At 42.9% G+C, this 23,288-nt stretch overlaps 1 protein-coding gene across 2 annotated transcripts in view; it reads right to left on the bottom strand.

Annotated features, from left to right (window-relative positions):
- Positions 1-23,288, bottom strand: part of LOC311051514 (E3 SUMO-protein ligase PIAS1-like) — a 49,722-nt gene that overhangs the window by 8,934 nt on the left and 17,500 nt on the right. For both annotated transcript variants that reach the window (XM_084066093.1, XM_084066092.1), the window contains exons 2-10: positions 18,444-18,936; positions 7,886-7,970; positions 7,590-7,728; positions 5,299-5,433; positions 5,062-5,167; positions 4,535-4,608; positions 3,178-3,338; positions 2,769-2,905; positions 224-452 (exon numbers count right to left, since the gene is read on the bottom strand). In XM_084066093.1, coding sequence (XP_083922219.1) covers positions 224-452; positions 2,769-2,905; positions 3,178-3,338; positions 4,535-4,608; positions 5,062-5,167; positions 5,299-5,433; positions 7,590-7,728; positions 7,886-7,970; positions 18,444-18,933 — 1,556 coding nt within the window. In that variant the 5' untranslated portion in view covers positions 18,934-18,936. The remainder of the gene's footprint in view (positions 1-223; positions 453-2,768; positions 2,906-3,177; positions 3,339-4,534; positions 4,609-5,061; positions 5,168-5,298; positions 5,434-7,589; positions 7,729-7,885; positions 7,971-18,443; positions 18,937-23,288) is intronic.

Genomic DNA, 23,288 nt, shown 5'->3' with positions numbered 1-23,288 from the left:
TTTGAATATATATTTTTCTTTTTTAAATGTATTTTCTTTAGATAGAACAGTGTCTGTAGAAAGACAAGAAGCTGAAGGCAGAGAGGGTGAAAGACGTGCAATACACGGCTCTGGCCGGAATTGAATCGGCAACAAAATGGTCAGTGCACTGTTGTTGTCAAGAAACCTGTGTTAATTCAACTCTGACATTTGACTATGTATACAGCATAGGGGCTTGGCTCACCCTTTGTTCATTCCGGGCGATGGTGCGGGTGACAATGAGGGGCAGCTCCTTTTGGGTGGAGGAGGCAGCGGTGGGCCGGGCAGCGGTGGTGGCGACGAGGGGGAGGAGTCCTGCCCTTCGTCCTCTGAGGAGCTGTCTAACGTCAGGTCAATCACCTCCACCTTCTTGCTGCCGCCGTTGTGACTGGACGAGTTCCGATGCTCCATTTCAGCAGATGTCCGACATGAAGCTGGAGTGTGGAAACGGGCAAGGGGATGTTAAGGTAATGAGTGTGTATTATCAAATGCAATCTGGTGATAGCAGGCAATGTTTATCATAGGGAAAAAAAGAAATCGAAAAGCTAAAGTAAAGTTGACTATGGAATACAAAGCACACGCGGACGCATGTAGACTTGTGGCGATTCTCAGAGCTATGATTGTTACTATGGAGACGGACAGTGGAGCACATGGTACAGTTGTGATACAGGCTTCACCACATCAAAACTGGCAATAAATAAACAGAGAGAGGGAGGGGAATGAACCTTTCTTTCCTTTTTTCATATCATTTTCTGCCCTGCTGAGATTGAATAATCCATATACATGTGATCCTAGCAACTTGACAGTATGTTGCTTTGAAGCTTGTAACATCAACATAAGTCTTTATCTGCACTAAATCATAAAGTAGGGCAACAAGGGAAAACCTTTTAGTATACACCCATTTACACACTGCCTAATTCATACTGTAGTCTAATAACAGCGTGGCCTCCCTGTCTTTAGCCTTTGATACCAAGTTACTATGCTCATTAACATCAGTGTTCGTTTTCGCGTGTGTGTGTGTGTGTGTGTGTGTGTGTGTGTGTGTGTGTGTGTGTGTGTGTGTGTGTGTGTGTGTGTGTGTGTGTGTGTGTGTGTGTGTGTGCATGTGTGCACGCGCGCATGTGTGCACGCGCGCATGTTCGTGTGTCCATTTGTAGCATGAGTTACATGCAATGCTGGACCAATCAAACGGGTAAAGTCAAGCATTCTCACCGGGACAGTTATTGGGTCGGCAAGTGTGCAAATCTATGGAATACACAAATCGGAATACACAAATCGGGGCGGCAGTGGCTCAGGGGTAGAGTGGCCGGGTAGAGTGAACTGGAAACCGCAATGTTCCCAGTTCCATCCCGGGCTGGGGCGCTCCCCCAGAGTTAGTGTCGAAGTGTCCTTGAGCAAGACGCTGAACCCCTAATTTCTCCCGATGAGCAGGTTGGTGCCTTGCATGGTTTCCTCCGCCATCGGTGTATGAATGTGTGTGTGAATGGGTGAATGGCACAATCAATGTAAAGCGCTTTGGATAAAAGCGTTATATAAATGCACCATTTACCATTTTACCAAATCATGTCAAAGAAGAATCATTGTCAGTGTGAATAAATTAAAGAAGAGCTTAATTTATACTTAACTGGAGGAGGTTGTCAATATGCCTAAAAATAACACATCTGATCTGTTCTTTTTGGCAAGTAAATTACTTTGGTTCATGGTGCAAATATAGTTATTTAATTAGTTGTCAATCATCATCAGTCCTCATTGTAAACCAAAATATGGTGTTATTAAATGAAAGTTTTAAACAGCATCTTCATAATATGAATTCATTTCACAATTGTTCCTCACTATGAGCACATACAGTATGTAATTTGCAATTATGCGTGCATGAAGCGAGAAAGAGGGAGAGAAGACCTGAGGGAGAGAGCAGGCTCACACTGACAACACCATTTACAGAGGGGCTGCAGATTTGAAACAGACACAGACACACACACACACACACACACACACACACACACACACACACACACACACACACACACACACACACACACACACACACACACACACACACACACACACACACACACACACACACACACACACACACACACCAGTCTTATGAACTGAATAAATGTAAGTTTTTCATCCTCGTCTCTCTGTCCCTTTTCCTTCATGCATTTTCTTTCTTTACTGAATTGTTAGCAATGAATGTTGTCTATGTAATTGTGGTGCTAATACAGCATCAGTATATGGTTGAAGTTATCCATGACTACAAATGATGTAAAAATATAATAGTCTAGATAATAGAGTTGTTGGCGGTGATGGTGTCATAGCTACACAAACATTTCCACAGTGATGTAAAGCTAAAGGAAGTCAATTTTCAATTGAGAGTGGCTGACAGTGTTTGGCGGACGGATTTGAAAAAAGTAAGTTGAGGGGTGAGTACATTCAACTGCGGTTTGCTGTTACTAACTTATAACTGTTTTACTCTGATAGGCTGCTAGCTGTACATTTGCCAGAGTAGATTATGAAGCCATGCCCGACCCCCAACAGGGGCGTAATTTTGGAACCAGAGCTCATGGGTTTGCAGTTATGCATTCAGTCCACAAAAATGTATGCAAGTATTCCTTATGTTGTTCATATGAAAATTGCATATGAGCGTATTATATCATAATACGTAATAATAACACAAGGTAAGATACCAAAACAATGTTTTAATCATTTTTGGCAAGTAAAAAAATCTACCCAGCTGGTTGTCTCACCATCCAGTCCGTTGTTGTAGGAGGCAGAGGACACCTCCTGCACTTCCTTCTTCGACCTCATGGGGGACCAGTTGCCATCCTCCTTAAACTGGATCTCATCACAGTCCATGCAGCTGTTCAGGATCTCCATGAAAAGCCTGTGGATGGATGTGGACACACAGTGGCACACGCATCGCAGATCCACCCACACAAGCACACAGGGTACAGACAGACACACGCATTTATTTGTGATACCAAGGAACAGATAAGCAGTGTCAAGGGCAATAGCTGCATTGAGTCATTTTGGTGATAATGCCGGCACATAAAAACAAAAAAAACAACAACAAAGAATCTCGATAAAAGTGTTCAAAAACTGAATTATCTATACCTAGCTACTGTAAATGTTGGTAGAGTGTACTACCCGACGTACCCATCGATGATGAGGTGCTCGTAGGGAGCCTTCTTGTCGCAGACGGGGCATACCCAGGTGGGCTTCTTTTCATTCATCTGGATGTACAGCGTGGCGTCAAAGCACTGCAGGTGGGAGCATGTCAGTGCCCTACACGGGATCATCAGACGCATCTTCCCAAGCTACACACACACACACACACACACACACACACACACACACACACACACACACACACACACACACACACACACACACACACACACAGGAGACGGGGGATAGGGGCATACAGGTGTGCCACACATACAGGCCGAAGATCACAGCATGAGTACAGGCTGGAGGAACACAGTCAAATGAAGGAAAGACAGATAGGTATTTGCTTTGCTAAAAGGACAAATAGGCCTCATTCTTGAATTTTTACACAAAATTCCATCAACCCTTTGAACCCTGTGCTATTTTTGCTCGGTCTTCACTCCCTTTGTAGGCTTATGGCATAGTCACTACCAGAGTCAGCCAGACATGCCATCAATTATTTGGACTTTTCAGGACAAGCTAGGCTACTCCGCAATGTCATCATTTGGCAAGTATGAGTGCTGCTAGAAATGAGCTGGGACCCATTTTATGAACCAAATACCATTTCATGCTATTTTAACATTTTGTTTTCTTGCAAGCATTTCCAAAAGGTTTTCAAACACCTCTGATATGATTACAATAATGGTTAGAGGGGAATGTCAGTGGGATAATACAACCATGTTGGTGGGACATTGAATACCTTAATACTGTAAAAGAGTGTATGGTTATGGTAATGTATAGTGTACAACTAAACATAAGTATGGTTATGGCAATGCATAGTGTAAAACGGATAATCACCTGGACAATTTTCATATCTTCTGTTCCTATGGTAATTGGTCTATGTCAATTGTAAATGTTCTGTGTCCATCAGCAAGGCATGCTATATTTCATATAGTTCAGGGGCAATATAGCTAGTATATCAGAGAGAAGTTCTCATGTTTTCCCCTTTACATTTGATTAATTTTGTGATGTGACTTTCAGAAAGCATTTCCATTGTTGAGTGCAACAAAATGAAACGATTTCCGTCTTGAATAACCTCCTTAGGTTGATGATTGTGCAGGTAAGGCCGATCTTATGTTTTTCATAAATGTATAGAATTACACATTCTGTTATGAACCAGATTACTTGCTGACACTTCAATGGATGTATAATTGACCCATATCACTGGAAAGGGCAAATTGAGTAAACCACAATATGTGTTTGATGTCTGTGTGTTTAGTATTGTATTAGAGTTAATACATGGAAAAGACAGGGTGCAATTTTGGTTCAAAGGGTTAAACTTTTTAGTAGCAGAGTGTTTCTTTACCGGACAAAGTAGTGACACTCGCAGGCTGGTGGTGGCTATTTCACTGTCTGGATCTGCTGTTAACTTCTCTTTGACTGTAATAGACAGAACACACGCGCACACACACACACACACACACACACACACACGCACACGCACACGCACACGCACACGCACACGCACACGCACGAGCACACAAATTCATTAGTGAACGGAATGGAATAGCCAGACCACCTCCCGTAAATGTGTTCTGCTTACTTTAATCTCAGACTTCACTCTCAAAACAAAAAGCAACAATGGTCATTAGGAAAGAATTTGGAATTCTGCAAATGCATTCAAGATACTCACTTTCTGAGACACAATGAGCAAATGTTGCGTTCTATCTTCTATTCACATTGTTTGAGAGAGCCATGGATACATACAGTGAAGCCTTGCATGCTGCGATACCCAACTAACATCTGTGGTGGATTCCTTCATTGTGAGCCGTACATTTCATACATGTACAATGTAGCATAGCGTGTAGTGTTGAGGGGATTTATAGTCCGTACTGAGTGCTCTGGAGTGGTCTGGGTTCCTGATGCCTTTGGACCGTAGCCTCTGTAACAGCATGGTGGACGCCAGCTGTTTCACTAAGTACAATGCCATGGAGTAGCTCTGTGGACACATTACATATACACACACATTTTGATCCTCTATTAGCAAGACAGGTCGCAGTGAATACAATGTAATGATGAATGGAGATTGTGAATGGAGAAAGTGTGAAAGTGTCAAATGTGGGTTCTTACTCTTCCGATCTCAGCAGTCCATGACACCACAATGGTGTTGGGGACCGTGGTTGACAATCTGACCAATGAGGTAATGTTGATGGGCCGGCTGGGCCGCTTGGGCTCTACGCCATTTTTGGTTGGAGGAAGATAACCCTAGACGATAGAGACAAATTAGATTTGATCAGCGCTGCAAAGAATAACCTTGAATTATTTCAAGGTCATCACACACACACTTTGTGCCTTTTAACTGCCATGGACACGTTTTCGAGTCAATTAGTACTTGGTCCACATGGCCATGGACGCGTTAACGCATCAATAAAAAAATGTAAAAAAGAGAACGCGATCCGAAGATTTACTGCACCATTCACTTCCTGGTTAACTTATAACTTAAAAATGCTGTATCTCGGCTCCTGTGTACTTTTCTTTTACTATGTATTTTTGGTCCAGACATGCTATTTTCAAAGGCAGACAACAAATGCCAACGAGGTCGAGATGACCTCGTTGACATTTGTGAAACCATACAGTGAAACCCTCAGTGATTAGCAACCATCAGGGGATCGATCATACTGGAGATACATTTTCTGTGCCATACTTGAAAAAGGTTATAAAACACAAAAATCACTGGCAAGGGTGCGTTTATTAATGTACAGTATATACTCTGGCAGTTAAATATTTAATGTCTGTGTGAGGAATTTATCAACCAGAAAAATTGTTCTTCTTATTTCCATTCTTAGAATAAGTTAAATAAAAAAATAAAATATTGAGCTTTACATAGCCAACATACACTTTTCAAGCTCAGTTTTCACTACAAACACCCACTTACATAGGTTGAGACCAGCAACTGGAAGTCAGACCAATGAACAATGAGGAGTGGTTTATGCTGGCAAAAAAGAGTCGCTCCATATTTTGGAAACGACAGCAATGAAAAATTAAATGTTCACGTTCACTCTCCACTGGGTTTGACAAGAGTTTGATTTAAGCCACATTTACACGGCAATGATCAGAACAGAAAACGACAAAGTGCATTGCGTTGTCACTTCTTATTATGCATTTACACGAAGACACTCCAGCTATTTAAAACGCTGTAGTGTGCATGCCAGGTGGCTAGGTGGCGGTGACATGTCTTCTTCCAATCACAACCGTTTGTTTGGTGCCATGTCCACTTATTATAAGCGACTTTGGGCTTGTTTCTAAAGTGTAGTTGCTTATTTGGACTTGTTTCCTAATGTTGTTTAAACCAGTGGTTCTTAAACATCTTCATGTTAATTTATGTATTTGTCCACAACCCCCCCCCCCCCCCCCCCCCTTCTGACAATATTTTGTGTCAGGGACCCCCATACAAGCTTTGTGTTGTTAAAATTGTTAAAATGTTTCAAAAATGTTCCAGAATGAAAATAGCAGATCTGTTGTGAGCTTGTACATCTGCTATTCTAAAATAGCCGTAGCCTAGTTGCTTCTTTTGAGTTTTCATAGACTTGGTTGCTTATTACCCTCGCAGAATCCGGCAACACTGAAAAACACCATTTCTGACACAGTCTTGCTTGTTTACATGGAGATGCCAGGTGCAGCGTTTTCAAAGAATTCCACTCTGGAAGGAGTTTTCACTTTATTGCGTTTTCAACCCCTGATAACACTGTTGTCGTCTAAACGGAAGGCACATCTGATACTTTATTTTGTTGTTTTCTGTAGAGACCGTTGTCGTGTAAACGGCATCTTAGAACTGGCTCCTCTGGTTGTACATCATGATGGTATGACTAGTTAAAGGTTGATCCAATTGCCTTTAAAGTAATTTTTACCATTGACAACACCCACAAAGCAAGGAAATGCCTAGTACAGAGTGCTATAGTTGGTAGTCCTAAAACCCAGAAGTGCATTTGCAATGAGTTCCCCAGCCAGGGTTTATACAGAAAGTATGGTCTGTGGTTAACAAAAGTCTAAGACAGTTTCACGTTGTGTTCTATGACATAAATTAGACCCCTTCATTTGGAAGCCATTACTGTATGTGCCTTTTAAAACTTATATTAATTGCGTGTGGTTAAAAAAAAATCGTAAAAGTGTTTTGATGGATATTATCTGGTTGGCAAAATGTGTAAAAAGTGAAAACCATAAACAATTGTTTGCAACAGTGCATATTTCCTTAATTCATCCAAAACTCAATGCAAAAAATCCATTGGAAATCTGCGGTTGGAGTCCATGGTGGAGGTAACTTCCTAGTTGACCTACAGAAAGACGTCATCCAAGTAGCACTCTATTAAGCCTTGCCAGACCACAATGAGCAAAGCAACATTTGTGGGCTGGCGTTCTCTTACCGGAAGGTTGCATGGCTTCCCATTGACTTTCACACATAGGTTGGGTGGAAAATGGTCTTCCTGAGGACAACTCGTCTCCGACAGGCAAAACCGCAACTGAACTTGAACTGAGAAGTCACATTTGGTCCCCGAGATGTCCCTACGATGACAGAAATCAATGCGTATTAATAAAGCAATTCAGAAACAATTAATATATACTATGAATAATTAATTAATTCATTAATGAATGAATGAATGAATTAATTAATCAATCAATCAGCACTGACAGGGCAGTCAGGGTGTTTGGTTGGACTCACATAGAGCTGCTGATCTGCTGGACTTGCTGTGGTGTTAATGCAAAGGCAAAACATGTCTCCTGAAAGCGTTGGCTGTTGTCTGACGCTGTGATGAGACGAAGATAAACAGACAGACAAAGAGAGAGATAATGGTCATGTTAATTACCTTGTGATCACAGCCACGAATAAGGATCACTGTCCCATTTCGCTAAACATCCATCTGCTACCCCACTCCACGAAAAACATGAAAAAGAACTTCAAATATTTTTTATATACTTCAACAGATTGCCCACTAACTAAATGCACAATTTGACAGACGTCCAAATGTGCACAACACCAGGAACATTTCATCTTCTCTATTCAACAAAACTCAAAGTGCCGTCTTCTCAACGGCAAAGTAACATAAGTACAAAGTACAAACACACGCACGCACGCACGCACGCACGCACGCACGCACACACACACACACACACACACACACACACACACACACACACACACACACACACACACACACACACACACACACACACACACACACACACACACACACACACACACACACACACACACACACACACACACACACACACACACACACACACACACTTCCCCTTCAATAATACCAATTGGTATTGTACTTTATATTGTTGTTATCGTTGATTAGTCACTTTTACACCAAGTATAACTCGTAAGGATTGTGGAATTGTGGAATGAGCAACACAGCTAAACGTGTGGGTAGCGCCCCCCAAAAATGTGCCAAAATCCCTGCAGGTGTGTAACTGGCACCTGAGCATGGGTCCTGCAACTTTGACAGAGATCTGTCTCTGGTACTGTTGTGCAAATCTTGCTTGTAAATCTAAACAAGAAAGCCTATGGTTCCTCAGTGAAGCAAGGGTGAGGAACCGGTCTTCTTGGGATGTTGTCTTCCGTCTTTGACTTCACCAGTCTCACGGAACTTGGTCCTAAGTTTGTAAATGGTACCAGGGCTGACACCAAATATTGCTGTCACTCTGCGTAATAGAACACCAGCTTCCACTTGCCCTATTGCACAGGCCTCGTCCTGAAGGGACAAACATGGCCATTTCCATGGGGACAGTGTTGGAGCATACACAAACTCAACAAAGTTGCAGGACCCATGCTCAACTGCCAGTCACAGCAGGTGTGTGCTGGCAGGTCACTCAAAACGAGAGCGATTATAACAAGCATATTGGGGGATTTTTGGCAAATGGGGAGGGGGGGGAGTAGCTACCAACACGTTTAGCTGTGTTGCGCATTCCACGATTGGACGATCCTTACAAGTTATACCTCGTTGTAAAGGTGACTAATCAACGATAATAACACAATACCAATTGGTATTATTGCAGGGGGAGGAATATTGACCGAAGTTACGTTTACCGTATATCTCCCCTTGCTAATTATCACAGCAACCACACTCTTCCTTTGATCAGTCATTAACTTGTTCTATATGAAACTGTAAGACCTACCTTACCTTCTATCATATGAAACTGTAAGACCTACCTTACCTTCTATCATATGAAACTGTAAGACCTACCTTACCTACTATGAGCTAAGTCTACAATTTTGGTGCGTGTGTGTGTGTGTTGCAGAAGAGAATTGTGTAAACCTGGAGCATGCTTCAGTCTTCCTCCTCACAGGCCACATGGTCTAAAAATAGAAAGAGCCTCTCTCTCCCTCTCTGTGCCTGCCTGCCTGCCTGCTCTGCCCCCCTATCCTGCTCCCCATCCATTCCATAATGCTTCATTTATACTCTGGTGTACGGCGGTGTCGCTCTCTGAAAATAGCAGACCTACAAGCTCACAACATGTCCCATAGCATTATTTTCTGTGAGTGACACCGTCGTACGGCGAGGTGTAAACCAGGCCTAACTCAGTCTACAATCTGGCAACTGATTTGTTTCTGCCATTAAAATTCACATGAGGGATGCTGACAGAGCCCTGCTGTTTCACTCACTCTCTTCTCACTCAATCTCACAATTAACATTTACAAATGACATACCATATTGAGGCTGAAAATGATAAAAGTAACCAACCATGCACATTTTGTGACTCTGCATTATTTTAAGTTCAGCCACTCCTTTAGCAGATGTAGGTTCAGTATTGAACGTGCATGTGCTTAAAGACTGGCTTACCCGTAACTATTTAGTACATACTGGGGGTGTGGTGATAATTAATATGTGGCAACAATGTTATTACATTTCAAAACTTGAGCAAATTCAACTGTCCAAAAGTAATTTATGTATCCCTTTGAGGGCAAAATATTCCCACACTATGTCCATCAGCAACCCTAAAAACTATTTGTCAGACTTGTTAGTATTCCTTAGAGAAACCAGCGGACTAAGTTAGGTGCAACCTTATCCTGTGGCTAGCAATACTGATTGATTTGAATGATGAATGCTAACAATGTAAAGTCACAATATCAACATGTGTGTATGACACAGGCATCAATCCATATAATGTAGAATGTGGATATTGATGTGTCTGGAATCGGTTATAGTTCCAGCAGGAAATATATGAGCTAAGCTAGAGAGAATGAGCTCAGCTCCAGTATTTAGCGGAGCAAGACGCAGCTGGAGTGTATTAGCTTGTTAGTGGCTTGCTACTATTGCTACGTTTGGTACACCGCAAGCAGGCACTCTCTCTCTCCATCCATAAAACACAGACACACATAACTCACAGACAGAATGACACTAACAGTAGAAATCTACTGTTATATAGAGTACACAACAAGAAGTTACCAACAGTATGCCCCCCCACACAACCCACACACCGATAGGTAATCACAATGCCATGTTTCCTCCACTTAAGCCACATATAACCTTTATTATGTGCATAAAGATGCTGTACTATACTCTGTTTTACTAATGGGGCTCATTAAAACATTCCTATGTGCTTGCTAAAGTTGGCATTGTTATTTCCCAGTCTCACACTAGTCTCTGTTATCTCCAACAATGTATGCACTGTAGCAGCATAGAGCCTTTATAACATGAGGGTCATACTGTATAGGATGGGAGATATTTTATGTAGTGTGTTGATAGTGGAGTGAGTGACATTTGATGCTTTGTTTCTTCATCTTTATTGATTGGGATCTTGTTTGGGATCATGCATGGGTTAGGTATGTATGGGTTTGGTTGCCAAATGTCAGGCTGTGTTTTGGTGGCAAGTGAAGGGTAAGTTGATTGCTATTAGGAACAACGCAGCCTTGAATAAAAACAATTGATAACCCAACCAACAACGCAACCCAATGAGCAACAACTTGCAACAGAATCCTAAAACTGTGGTTTGCAACATTATAAACCTGGACAGTCAACACCCTAACACCGAGCTGCAACCAGTCAGGAACTTGATTATGTGTTGTCTAGTGAGAAGAATGCAGTATTTGACATTGTGGTCCTGTAGGTGCCTAATTGTCTGATAATGTGACAGCATTTAGGATGCTCCAAGCTACAGAACTGACAATTTACATTACAAAAAGCTTGAAAGGTTTCTGGGATTATAAATCTTGACAAGCAAATATGCATAAGTGTGGGTACATAATAGTATAAATGTATTGTGTATTGCAAATTTGGACTTACTCGCAAAATGTGATCCTGTAAAAACAAGTTTTCTGACCGTATGGTAACAGTCAATGTGAGATCAAATTCTCACAGCACTTCCCCAACAAATCCAACACATGGTTTTCATTTTCATTGGTGTGAATTGTGGGGAATAATGGCTTGGAGTGGCTTCCATTTTAATAAATACTGATTAACCAGCCACACAAGCGTTGCTCATTGTCAATTCTCAAGGTGACACATTGTGGCTTAGCGGTGGTATGTCATTAATAAATAATTTAGTCCCCACTCCTTTGGGGTATTTTTTCCTCACGGACACTTGGACACAGACTGGGCGAGGTGGGGGTGAGCTGCCTGCAGTTGTTCTTTCAGCCATGAGTATTGTGATGTTTTATGTTTAATCTGAAGGGATTGCAGTTACTTAATCTGCATTATGTATATACTGTATTTACTGCTTGGGCCAGGTTCTCTTTTTTACTGTTTAGTATAAATTTCAGTCTGTAGTTTTATGTGTATTTTGGACATGGGTTCTGAATGGGGGAGTGGTATTTGATGTCTCTGTCTTATAAACGGATCTATATGTCTAACCATAGACACCTGACATACTGAATCTTTGACTAATTGTTTAATTGATAATTGGTTCTGTGAAATCATTGATAATTGTCACGTTGTAATGCCGAGAGCAATGGCAATGTCTCAGGTGTCATTCATTATGCTGATGTGAGCCCTGCCCACTTTGTTCTACACCTACCCCCAAATGTGTCCTGTGTATGTTACAAAGACCTTGGACATGTCCAAACGTCTAATTAAGTCTTATAGGGAGCTTTTAACACATTGAGCGCCATAAATGGTCCGGACCGTTTTTGAGAATCCATGCGTCATGTGCCATAAACGGTCCGGACCGTTTTTGGCCGATTTTTTTTTCTATACGTGGGGCCCACGTGGGGCGCTCCTTGACTAAAAGCTTAATATCTCCATTTCTTTTTAACGTGGTGGAAGTGAGCCGTTTTCGATCGGCGATCACTCTGGAATGGATCTCGTTAGAAATATTATTGTTCCAGGCGTTAGTCGGGACCCTCCGCCGTCTCGCACGCACGCTTTGTTTACATGCACTTCCGCGTCGGGCTTCTACAGCACGAAACATATCAACATAAGTGGATGGAAGATATGCAGGCACTGAACGTAAGACTGTTTGCGGATTGTGGTTCTCAAGCTTTTCAGCCCGCAAACCCCCAAATTAATTATATTTGAACTGGGGACCCCCCAAATGAATCATATTTGAACTGGTATTTGAACTGGGGACACCCCAAAATAATGATATTTAAAACTGAGGACCCCCCACCCTGACAAGCACTTGGAATTGTAGGAGTTGAGGCATTACATTTAGTTCGACTCGGTTCCGCAGATAAATATTGTGAAAATAGTCGATCTACAAGCTCGTAGATCGGCTATTTTCACAACAATGTTTGACCAATTTGGCCAATGTTTGACCAGTTTTTATCGTATAGTTTGTTGATTAATTTGATGCAGCAATGCTAAGTTTTCACTTATTTAGTTTTATTTTTCTATTTAAATATAACACCCCCAAAATCATGTGGGGACCCACCTGGGGTCCCGACCCACAGGTTGAGAACCACTGTTCTAGAGATTGGAGACCTGCCATTCTTGGAAACTTGAAGCGAATGGGGCAATGAGATGTAAATCAATTACAAAATGAAAACAGGAGGGATCACTTTGATGCAGACATTGTTACAACTCATTAAACAATGAAGCCTGATGAGAACAATGAAGCCTGATGAGGGTAGTGAGTAGTCTGTTCTTCTGCACCATGTTACAGAACTGTCTAAAGCCATGTACTGTAGGGACAGAAAAACAGGCTGAAAGACAACAGCAAAAGTATTGTGAAAGCTTTTTCTAAACTGTAAAATGTAAAACATGAATAAAAGAAAGAATAGCAAGACATGGCCTCAGTTTATCTTTTTACCCCATTAAGACCGGGAACGGTCTTTGGCTATTCAAAAATAGCAGATATACAAGCTCATATAGCTCATATACAAGCTCACTGCTATTTTTGAAAAGTTGTGAAAATTATTTTTTAATATTTCTTTTCCGAAAAACTGTTAGGATTTAGAAACATTTTAGAAGCGGCCTCAGGTCTTAATGGGTTAAAACATTTTGGATATCAAATTTGTCCAAAAAAAAAAGCCAGAGCACCATGACATGTCTAGTACCAGCCTGCTTTCTATAATGTAGCCATCATTCACAGGTGCGTTAGGGATGAAAGCTCACCTTAAAATGAAAACTCATGTTTTGACGTAAGCCGCAAAGCCTGAGACAAATGATCAGACCATCATCATCTTGTCTGAAAAGCTCTTCATAAATCTTATGGAAAACACTCAACTCATTATGCACGAAAAGGCTAATCAAAATTTGAGGCGGGCCCATGCTCTCTCCTGAAGACATGGTGAGTAACTCATTTATATCACATTGAAATCCATAATGAATACAGACACATCGTTCTGGAAGGCGGGACAATTATGGCGTCGCGACTGGCATGTGACAAGTATTACTGTCGCCATGGTAATAGAGACAGTGCCTCTGAAACAGCATCTGTTTAATCAGAGGTTGTTGGGGTGGGGGGGGGGGGGGGGGGGTAGCCACAGGTTAACTCACCTTCCTCTGACACTGAAAAAACACAACACAGGGCATGGGGGGGGGGGGAGAGGTAGAGAGAGAGAGAGAGAGAGAGAGAGAGAGAGAGGTGGAGATGGGGTGAAAGAGGAGAAAGAGAGGAGAGACAGAGTAGTGGGGAGGGGATGAAATAGAGAGAGATCATGAGATGAGATGGAGTGAAAGAGGGGAGACAAATAGGAGAGAGGTGAATGAGAGGTGCAGGGAGAGGGGTGAGGGAGTAAGAGAGGGAAAGGGGTGAGGGAGGGAGTGAGAGAGGGAAGGAGGGAGAGAGGGAAGGAGGGAGAGAGAGAGAGCAGTGGGGGAGAGGGGTCAAGAGAGAGATAGAGTGTGAGTGAGTGAGTGAGTGAGTGAGTGAGTGAGTGAGATGTAATGTAATGTGGTAGAGATGGAGAGAAAGAGAGTGTAGGGGAACCAAGCTGCTAATCAGAACTAACACGAGCATGTTGATTACTGACTCTGTGAGTGTGTGTGTGTGTGTGTGTGTGTGTGTGTGTGTGTGTGTGTGTGTGTGTGTGTGTGTGTGTGTGTGTGTGTGTGTGTGTGTGTGTGTGTGTGTGTGTGTGTGTGTGTGTGTGTGAGCGTGTGCGTGTGTGTGTGTGTGCGTGTGCGTCTGAGGGAGTGGGGGTGAGCGAGCATGTGAACAAATGAGTGAGTGAAACATACGATGGGTGCATTGTAATGTATACAGTGATCAGAAGGTGGGAGAGGAAATCCACTCAGTGGGCACAGCAAGGCAGGCGAGAGAAGAGAAGAGATGAGTGAAGATAGATGCAAGAATGTGATAAGACAGGAGGTCGCTGACGAAGCCTCTTCTTAACCCTACCGTGTATACTTCGTTGGCTGGGGTCTAGACTTATTACTTATTACTCAAAAAGAAAAAAAAGATCTACATGCCGTCATGCCCACAACGCGATGCAATGTGACGCGTCATGGGCATAGATCTGCTATTTTCACCAAATGTTCACCTACTTTCGCAGAATGATCACTTTTATGACATGCCCAGAATAGGGATGCTAGGGTTCATGCGGTTAAAACAAGAGACCAGAAGACTATGAAAAGACAGGGCATTAAGACAGACACACAGACACGCACAGACAGACAGACAGACAGACAGACAGACAGACAGACAGACAGACAGACAGACAGACAGACAGACAGACAGACAGAGAGAGAGAGAGAGAGAGAGAGAGAGAGGTTTCCTTGCAGTCTGCCTGTGAGGGTGAATTACAATTAATCAAGCCACTTCATTACACCCCCCTTCTCATTATTATTGGTATAAAGAGGGTAATCTCAAAGCTACGCCTGAGCATTATTCATTTGCAGTCCAATTCAAATTCCCAGCCTACTAAAATGAGCAGCATTGCCGTCCTTAAGCCTCTCTTCCATTCTCTCCTGTCTAACCCACTCGCTCTGGCCCTTCCTCTGTTTTCTGAGAATAATAATATGATCAACATGCATTATTTATTCAAAAGTACACGTTTGTGTATCTGGTTTGTGTCTGGGTTTTGGTGAGCATGCGCAGACATGTTTGTTTGTGCGTGTATGCAAAATAAAATGACGGGCAAGTGTGTGATTTACATTCAAATGACGGAGAGAGTGTGTTTTGCAAGGCACAGGTGTGTATGCCTGCGCGCCTGCATCACTTTGCATGCAAATGCCTATTGAGGACGACAGGAGAGAGCGAGCGAGCGAGCCAGAAAGGACAGACAGGAGGCAGCGACTGTGAGGATGTGCAGAAGGAGTGCGACTGGAGGGGGGTGGGGTGGGGGTTGGGGGCTCTGGGTGATGGTGTGACGACAGAGCTGCAGGCACCGTGTTTGTACATGCGTCTGGAGGCAAATTAATCACAAGATGGTCTCGACTAACTCCATTAAAATGCTAATGGAGGGGAAAAAATGCACATATTTCCATATATTTGCAATGACGTTCCAATGCAGCCGTAGGATTTTTAATGTACAACCTGCAAACGGGCAATCCGCCGAATACACCTAATACAGTCTAACTACATATCTGATCGATTTAAGGGCGGAGATGTAATGAGCTATAGGCCAAAACGCAAATTGACCTGTTATAGCACGACCAGGAGTCCAAATTGGGGCAGAGGTTCTTTGGCTTATTGGGAGTATGTTTGCTAAGATTCACGTTGGTCCAGCGGTGCCTGAGAATAGCTGTTCACAGACGGATGGACAAACAAACGGACAGACTGACAGGTGCGAAAACACAATCTCTGGCCTTCGGCCGTCCAGCCTGGCGAAGATTAAAAAAACAATTCACAGATCCTCCGCCACCACGGCCTTCAATTTCACTGCTATGCCGGTGACACGCAACTTTACCTCTCCCCCACGACCATCACCACAGCCACCCACCAAAACAGCCTTCTTCCACTTCCACCTTAGGATCATTGTCCGACTCTGGCCCTCCCTGACATCCTCTGCTGCCGAAACACTCATCCACGCCTTCATTACATCCCGGTTAGACTACTGCAACAACATCCTCCATGGCATCACCTTCAATAAACTCCAATATGTTCAAAACTCAGCTGCCCGCCTGCTCACCAGTACCTGCTCTAGAGACCATATCACTCACAGCAGTCCTCCACGACCTGCCTGTCAAACAAATAACCCACTTTAAAATGCTGCTCAGCACCTATAAGGCACTCCACCACCTGGCTCCCCCCTACCTCTCTGACCTCCTCAAGCCACATGTTCCATCATGTTCCCTCAGGTCCAATGATGCCGGCCTCCTGGAGGTCCCCAAGACCAGGCTCCGAACCTGGGACGACAGGGCTTTCTCTGTGGCTTCCCCCTCCCTCTTGAATGCACTCCCCAAACATAGCAGAGATGCCCCCTCCCTCCCTAGCTTTAAAACCCACACTGAAAACCCACCTGTTCAGAGTCGCCTTTCCGAGTTGACTTTGATTTCAACTTTTTTCCTAGTAAAGTTGTTCTCTTATTTTTTCTCCTCTCTCCTGGCCCCCACACATGTAAAGCGTCTTTGAGTACTTGTAGAAAGTGCTATATGAATTCCAGATATGATGATTATTATTCATAGCCCACATACCAAAACAAATGGCCTGCCTCTTACAGTAACCTGAGATGAGACGTTCTGCAGATGTACACAATGTTTTACCAGAGGTTTCGTTTGATATCATACATTGAATTATTGATCCAGCATCAATCCTTGTTTAGTCACAAAGACAAAGAAAAAAATGCATTTCATCAATGCAGCAGCAGAGGTGACCACAGTTGACTTGCTGAGTTGCATCCGCAGCGAGCTTGCTCATGGTGACACTCCCTCGCATGGTGACAGATTTGCTTGAAATAATTGGTCCACTATTGTCCGATCATCCCCTGTGTTTATCAGTTATCAAACCAATAAGACATCACCTATTCAACCATTTTATAATTCCCCACGGCAATTAAAGGCTGGATATGTGATAAATAAAAGGTTATCATCCAGGCATGAATACAGCAATAATTAGTTTGAAACATACCCATAGCCTTGACTTTGCTGTTTCCCAATCTGTGTTGTGATTAATTTGAGTCTGGATGAACCTGTCTCTACTATTATGAATATTCAACTATTCGTTTTACGTATACGAAAGTCTATAAGACTTTCTGTCATAATGGTACATTTGCAAGCATTTCAGTGCTGATTTAGAAAACATTAACAAAGTTAAGTGCATACAACTGCATATGATGGTAGAAGGCTTATTTTAGTTGCCGACAAATTCATTAGACTGTGTGCAGATTGTGTGTAGTAGTGTTTTGTAACGCTACTTTACCGTAGCCTGCATGAAATAAAACGACTCACCACTACTATTAATGGAGGTCTAAAGAAGCTGTTTTCAAGATAGCTATTTCCCACCAGCGTCAAAAGAGCTTCAATTTTTTTTTCCTCTAAAAACTAAGCAGACCGGTGTACTCAACATAAGACCTGCTTTGATCAATACTATTTGAAACGTGTAATAAAGTTAGTGAACACAGGTTTTATTTTGAAGTCTACTTACTTAAAGTCCAGTTTCATTTAATCGAACTTGACGCTATTGGGAAGTAAGCTAAAATATTAATTGAAAAGAAAGGAAAAAATGAATAATTTGCATTTGTTCTTGAAGATACTCGTTTTGGGAAAAACTTTTATTTCTAGCCCTGATTGTCCACTTTAAAATAAGTGACAGAGGGGGGTTATAGCCTCTTTGTCCTTTTCTCACTCCCCTCACCCAGTGCAAATAAAAGCTGGCTTTGTGATGAATGTGTTTCTAATCACACATAACCCCTCCTCACACAGCATCCACAGCACATCATTGCTCACCTAGACTGGTGGGCTTGATGAGCTCGTCCAGCAAGTCATAGAAGGGCAGCCTCTGGAGCTTGACGTCTGGGTGGACGGGGTGCAGCGCGGCCGAGGCAGGCATGTGATGCGTCAAACCGCTCAACTCGTGTTTCCCGGGTCCGAGCAGCGACAAGGGCAGCAATGCGGCCGGTGACGGTGCCCCGCCGTGCCCCGCGTGACCCTCGTACGCCAGCTGGGTCAGGCCGGCGGTCAGCGCAGCCCCACCCCCGGCCACCCCTCCCGAGGCCGGATGATGGGGCCCGGCCAGCGCCAGTTCTGAGGGAGAGACCATCTTGGCAGGGAAGCGTCGTCGGTACAGCTCTTTAATCTTCATGTGCACGGCAGGGCTGCAACCGGCCTTCAGTAGGTGCAGTGCCTTGGTGAGTAGCTCATGCTTGCGTCCGTGCTTGTTGCGTCCGGCGTAACCCAGCAACACCTGCAGCTCCGACACCCGCAGGCTCATCACCATTTGCTGAGTGGAGAGGATAGGAGGAAGAATTTAAAAAAGGAGAGAGAGATCTTTAGTTGTCAACCTCAACAGGGAAAGCAGTAACTTTGGACAGCAGGATAACAGTAGCAGGAGTAATGTTATTAAATGCCACAGGTTCAAATCCCCAGACATGCTGAGAGAGAGTTACTAGCCCAATAGTTTCCCATTCTTTGACAACTGGTGTTGAGGGTCTATACTATCAATCTACCGTGGCCTTTGAGAAGCCACACAGGAGCAACTGGAATAGTCAGATCCAAGGAATAGGAAGGAATTAGGATACAAGGAACAATCTGGAGTGTTTTCTGAAAACTCTAAACAGAACTGGGATGATATTTAGCCTAAGTCACATTTGTAGAAAAATGGACAGAAAACACACAACCTTCACGAGATAAAAACATGTCGATGCTTATGTGTAGCCTATTAATTTACAACTGAAACAGTTTCAGCTGAGAACCTGCTACCAGCACAGCAGCAGGGCTCTAAGGATGGTAGTGCTGCGGCCAAAACTTTGGTCCCAAACAAGATATCTCAAAAACTACTAAAAAAACAAATGGCTAGATAGTTCCACAGAGGATGAACGGTACTTATGTTGGTGATCCCATGGACTTTTAGTCACTAGAAGTGACGCCCAAATTTCCACTTGCACACAAAATATCAAAAAGTCTAATGGGCTCCTTTGACTACAGATCATTTTGATTTAAAGAACTCATGAGCTGATATGCTCAGGACAACAAGCAGAATGTGATATTTACAATTTAGGCATTTAGCAGACGCTCTTATTCGGAGGGACTTACAAGTGCGAAATCAGAGTAGTATGGTATGAACAGTAGTCAACAAACAACAGAGTTAAAAGTCCCATAAGTAGAGTGCAAAGAGAACAATGAAGTGCTTCAAAGAAATTAGAATACCAGGTAAACATCAAACTTAGCATCTTTGTAAACAACATGCTATCTAAATAACATTCTTAACAGTTGTGCAAAAAAATCTAAATGCTGTAACAAAGACATGTGAACAAATAAACATTATATCTGCATTGTATAACTAGCATCTATCAAAAGGAACATGGATGTAATGAGGTGGAGTTGACAGTGCACAAGCCCTTTTGTTACGTTGTCTCAAATATATACACTTGTCAAGCAATCCTGCTTTCTTTGTAACACTTGTACTTACTGTACATACAGTATACGTGTTGTGCGTGCACGCACGCACGCACGCACGCACGCACGCACACACGCACACGCACACACACACACACAAAACACATCTATTAGACCCTTGATGACAAAGCACAAATAGAGGGCTGGCCAATATAGAATTCCATTAGGGTGATCCTGTTATCCATCACTAGCATGATATGTGTACAGTATGTGTGTGTGCGTGTGCGTGTGCATGTGCATGTGCATGTGCGTGCGTGCGTTGATAATGATAATAACCTTTATTATTTATTTGGAACCGCCCAGTATTTCATCCCCAGAATGACATCCTACATTCCCAATAATAGAGCAATGTTCTTTCTGCATTTTTTCTTGCCTCCCTTGTCTTATACTATTTGACACTAAACTAACCAAAGAATAAAAAAATCTTTTAAAAGCATGGTCATGGTCAACAGACACGACACAGACTTTGGAGGTGATGCTATGGAGGATGCTATGTAGTAGTCTAGCCGGGATGTAATGAAGGCGTGGACGAGTGTTTCAGCAGCAGAGGAAGTCAGGGAGGGCCGGAGACGGGCAATGTTCCTAAGGTGGAAGAAGGCTGTTTTGGTGATGTGGTTTACATGGGGGAGGAATGAAAGGGTAGGGTCGAAAATTACACCTAGGTTGCAGACGTGTGTGACAAGGGAGCCGTCGATGTTACGTGAGAAGTCCTGAGTGGAGCGGGTAAGGGAGTTGGGGCTGATTTGAGATGATTTCTGATTTATTGCAGTTGAGTTTGGGAAGGTCTTTTGCATCTGTCTGTGAGGCAGGTGGTTTGAGGAGTGTCGTAGGAGTAGTGGGGGGTACGTGCGTTGTTGAGGACATCTCTGTATTGCTGTTTGTGTGATTTGTAGGCGTCTGTCCGTCTGAGTGAACAGTAAGACCAGTTTCCTTTGCCAGCCGTTCAAGCTGCTGGACCTTGGCTTTGAGGTGGCGGAGGTGGTCAGTGTACCAGTGGGTGTAGGAAACAGATTTAGTTTTTATGGGAGCGAGCTGATTAACACAGGAGGAGAGTGCATTGTTGTAGTTGTTCACCAGTTCAGTGGGCAAGGCGTTCTGGATGGGAGTGTGGTCGCCTGGTCGGGGGGTGGTGTCAGTCAGTAAGGCGGAGAGAGACGAGGGGAGGATTGATTTCATGTTCCGATATGCTATGGACCGCTGCTGCTTGATGAGGGGGGTGGGGATGTCAATGTCCAAGGTGAGGGGCAGATGGTCTGAGAAGGTCAGGTTGGAGCTGGTGAGGTTTCTAATGGTGATTCCGGTGGTGCAAATCAAGTCCAGGGCGTGAGCTTTTTTTGTGGGTGGGGAAATCAAATGTGTTGAGTGATGTTGAAGGAGTTCAGAATGTCTAGGAATTCAGTGACAGTTTTGCAGGTGGCGGAATGTTGAAATCTCCCAATGATAGAACAGATGGTGAGATGGCGCAGAGTTGAGTGAGGAATTCAGGGAGGTCGGAAAGGAATGCAGGGTTGGGTTTTGGGGGGTATTCAGCCTACCATGAGTACAACAGCTGTATCTTCCCCGGCTTCAACTTCTTCTGTTACATCTTTTACTCAGACCTACAACATATGTCATATACAGTAGATACTGTAGTAGATATGTTCTATATACCATTACTAGTATATACTTTATGTTCTATATATTTGTATTAGTAATTTACATGCTAGATGATGATGATGATGATGGTGGTGTTTTCACCATGATGGTGTTTTCAAATTGACACATTTAAAAAAAAGAAAATAATTTATTTGTTTGATTTTCAGATCGGTTCAACATACCTGAATATGAATATAATGATAACCCTTTGAGATCAAAGAATGAAACAAACTAACAAACAAACCCGTTAAATTTCCCTGGGACACATTGAATGACCACCCGTGGGTCCTTGGACTCACTACATTGAAAACAGTTCAACGTCACTGATTCTGCAGATACATGCAATTCTATATATTCTTTGTTCGTTTTGCATTGTTCATTTTTGTTTTCATTAAGGTTTTATAAAAACTTTTGTTTTATTTTAGTTTCAGTTTTTCCCTTTACTTTTAGTTAACTATAATAACCCTGGGCATGCTGCTGACCAACAGCTCCAGTATGCACAATGACAACAGTATCTGTGGAAGCAGCCAGGCCAACTACTGTTTACAGACCAAACACAGAGCACCTTGTTTATGCTGGTTTCATACACAAACCTGTGTGTATGCACACAGACAGACAGACAGACAGACAGACAGACAGACAGACAGACGACACACACACACACACACACACACACACACACACACACACACACACACACACACACACACACACACACACACACACACACACACACACACACACACACACACACACACACACACACACACACATTGCCATTCAAGTTCTTGATCATTCGATTTTAAGGTCACAGATTTGACCCGATTCCATTTTTGCCCATTTTTATCAATTTTGGACACCACTAATGTACACAGCTGTGTATGCTGCCTGCTACTGTAGCACACCTACACAGCTTGACAAAAAAAAAGCACAACACTGAGAAATCTCAAATCACAGCATGTGGAAATGTGCTTGTGTTACCATACATTAACCCATTAAGACCTAAGGCGATTCTTAAAAATGTTTTTTGGAAAGAAAAAAAAAGGCACAATTCTTCAAAAATAGCAGATCTACAAGCTCATAGCGCTGCACTCGGTGCCGCGCTATGAGCTTGTATATCTGCTATTTTTGAATAGCCAAAGAAATCTAAAGTGACACAGATGCGTTCCAGGTCTTAATGGATTAATACAATAATTCATTAATTGAAATCCCAAATTGGAGCTTTCAAAAAAACAACAGTGCACAGACAACAGAAATGTAACAGTGGTAATTGTAACCCCCATACACACACCGAAGAAAGAAATGCCTGTCTGGCTCGACTAACATGAAAAAGCCACATACGTAGACAATGGGCCCAGAATTTGGGCAAAACAATATTTCATGCATTTCTGTTCCATTTGGCTTGACACTTGAATCTGGTGCCAGTACCCAGCCTCTCTCACTACCTCTCCATCTGGTGGACAATTTACATCATTTTGATTTCTCCAAAATGGGCGTGGAACATTAAATGACCAAAAATGTCATTAATAATTCTAATTATTA

Source organism: Gymnoscopelus microlampas (assembly GCF_963454915.1).
Source record: "Gymnoscopelus microlampas genome assembly, chromosome: 1".
Taxonomy (NCBI): Eukaryota; Metazoa; Chordata; class Actinopteri; order Myctophiformes; family Myctophidae; genus Gymnoscopelus; species Gymnoscopelus microlampas.
The sequence above is the reverse complement of the archived record's forward strand: the minus strand, read 5'-3'. Positions and strand labels throughout refer to the sequence as shown.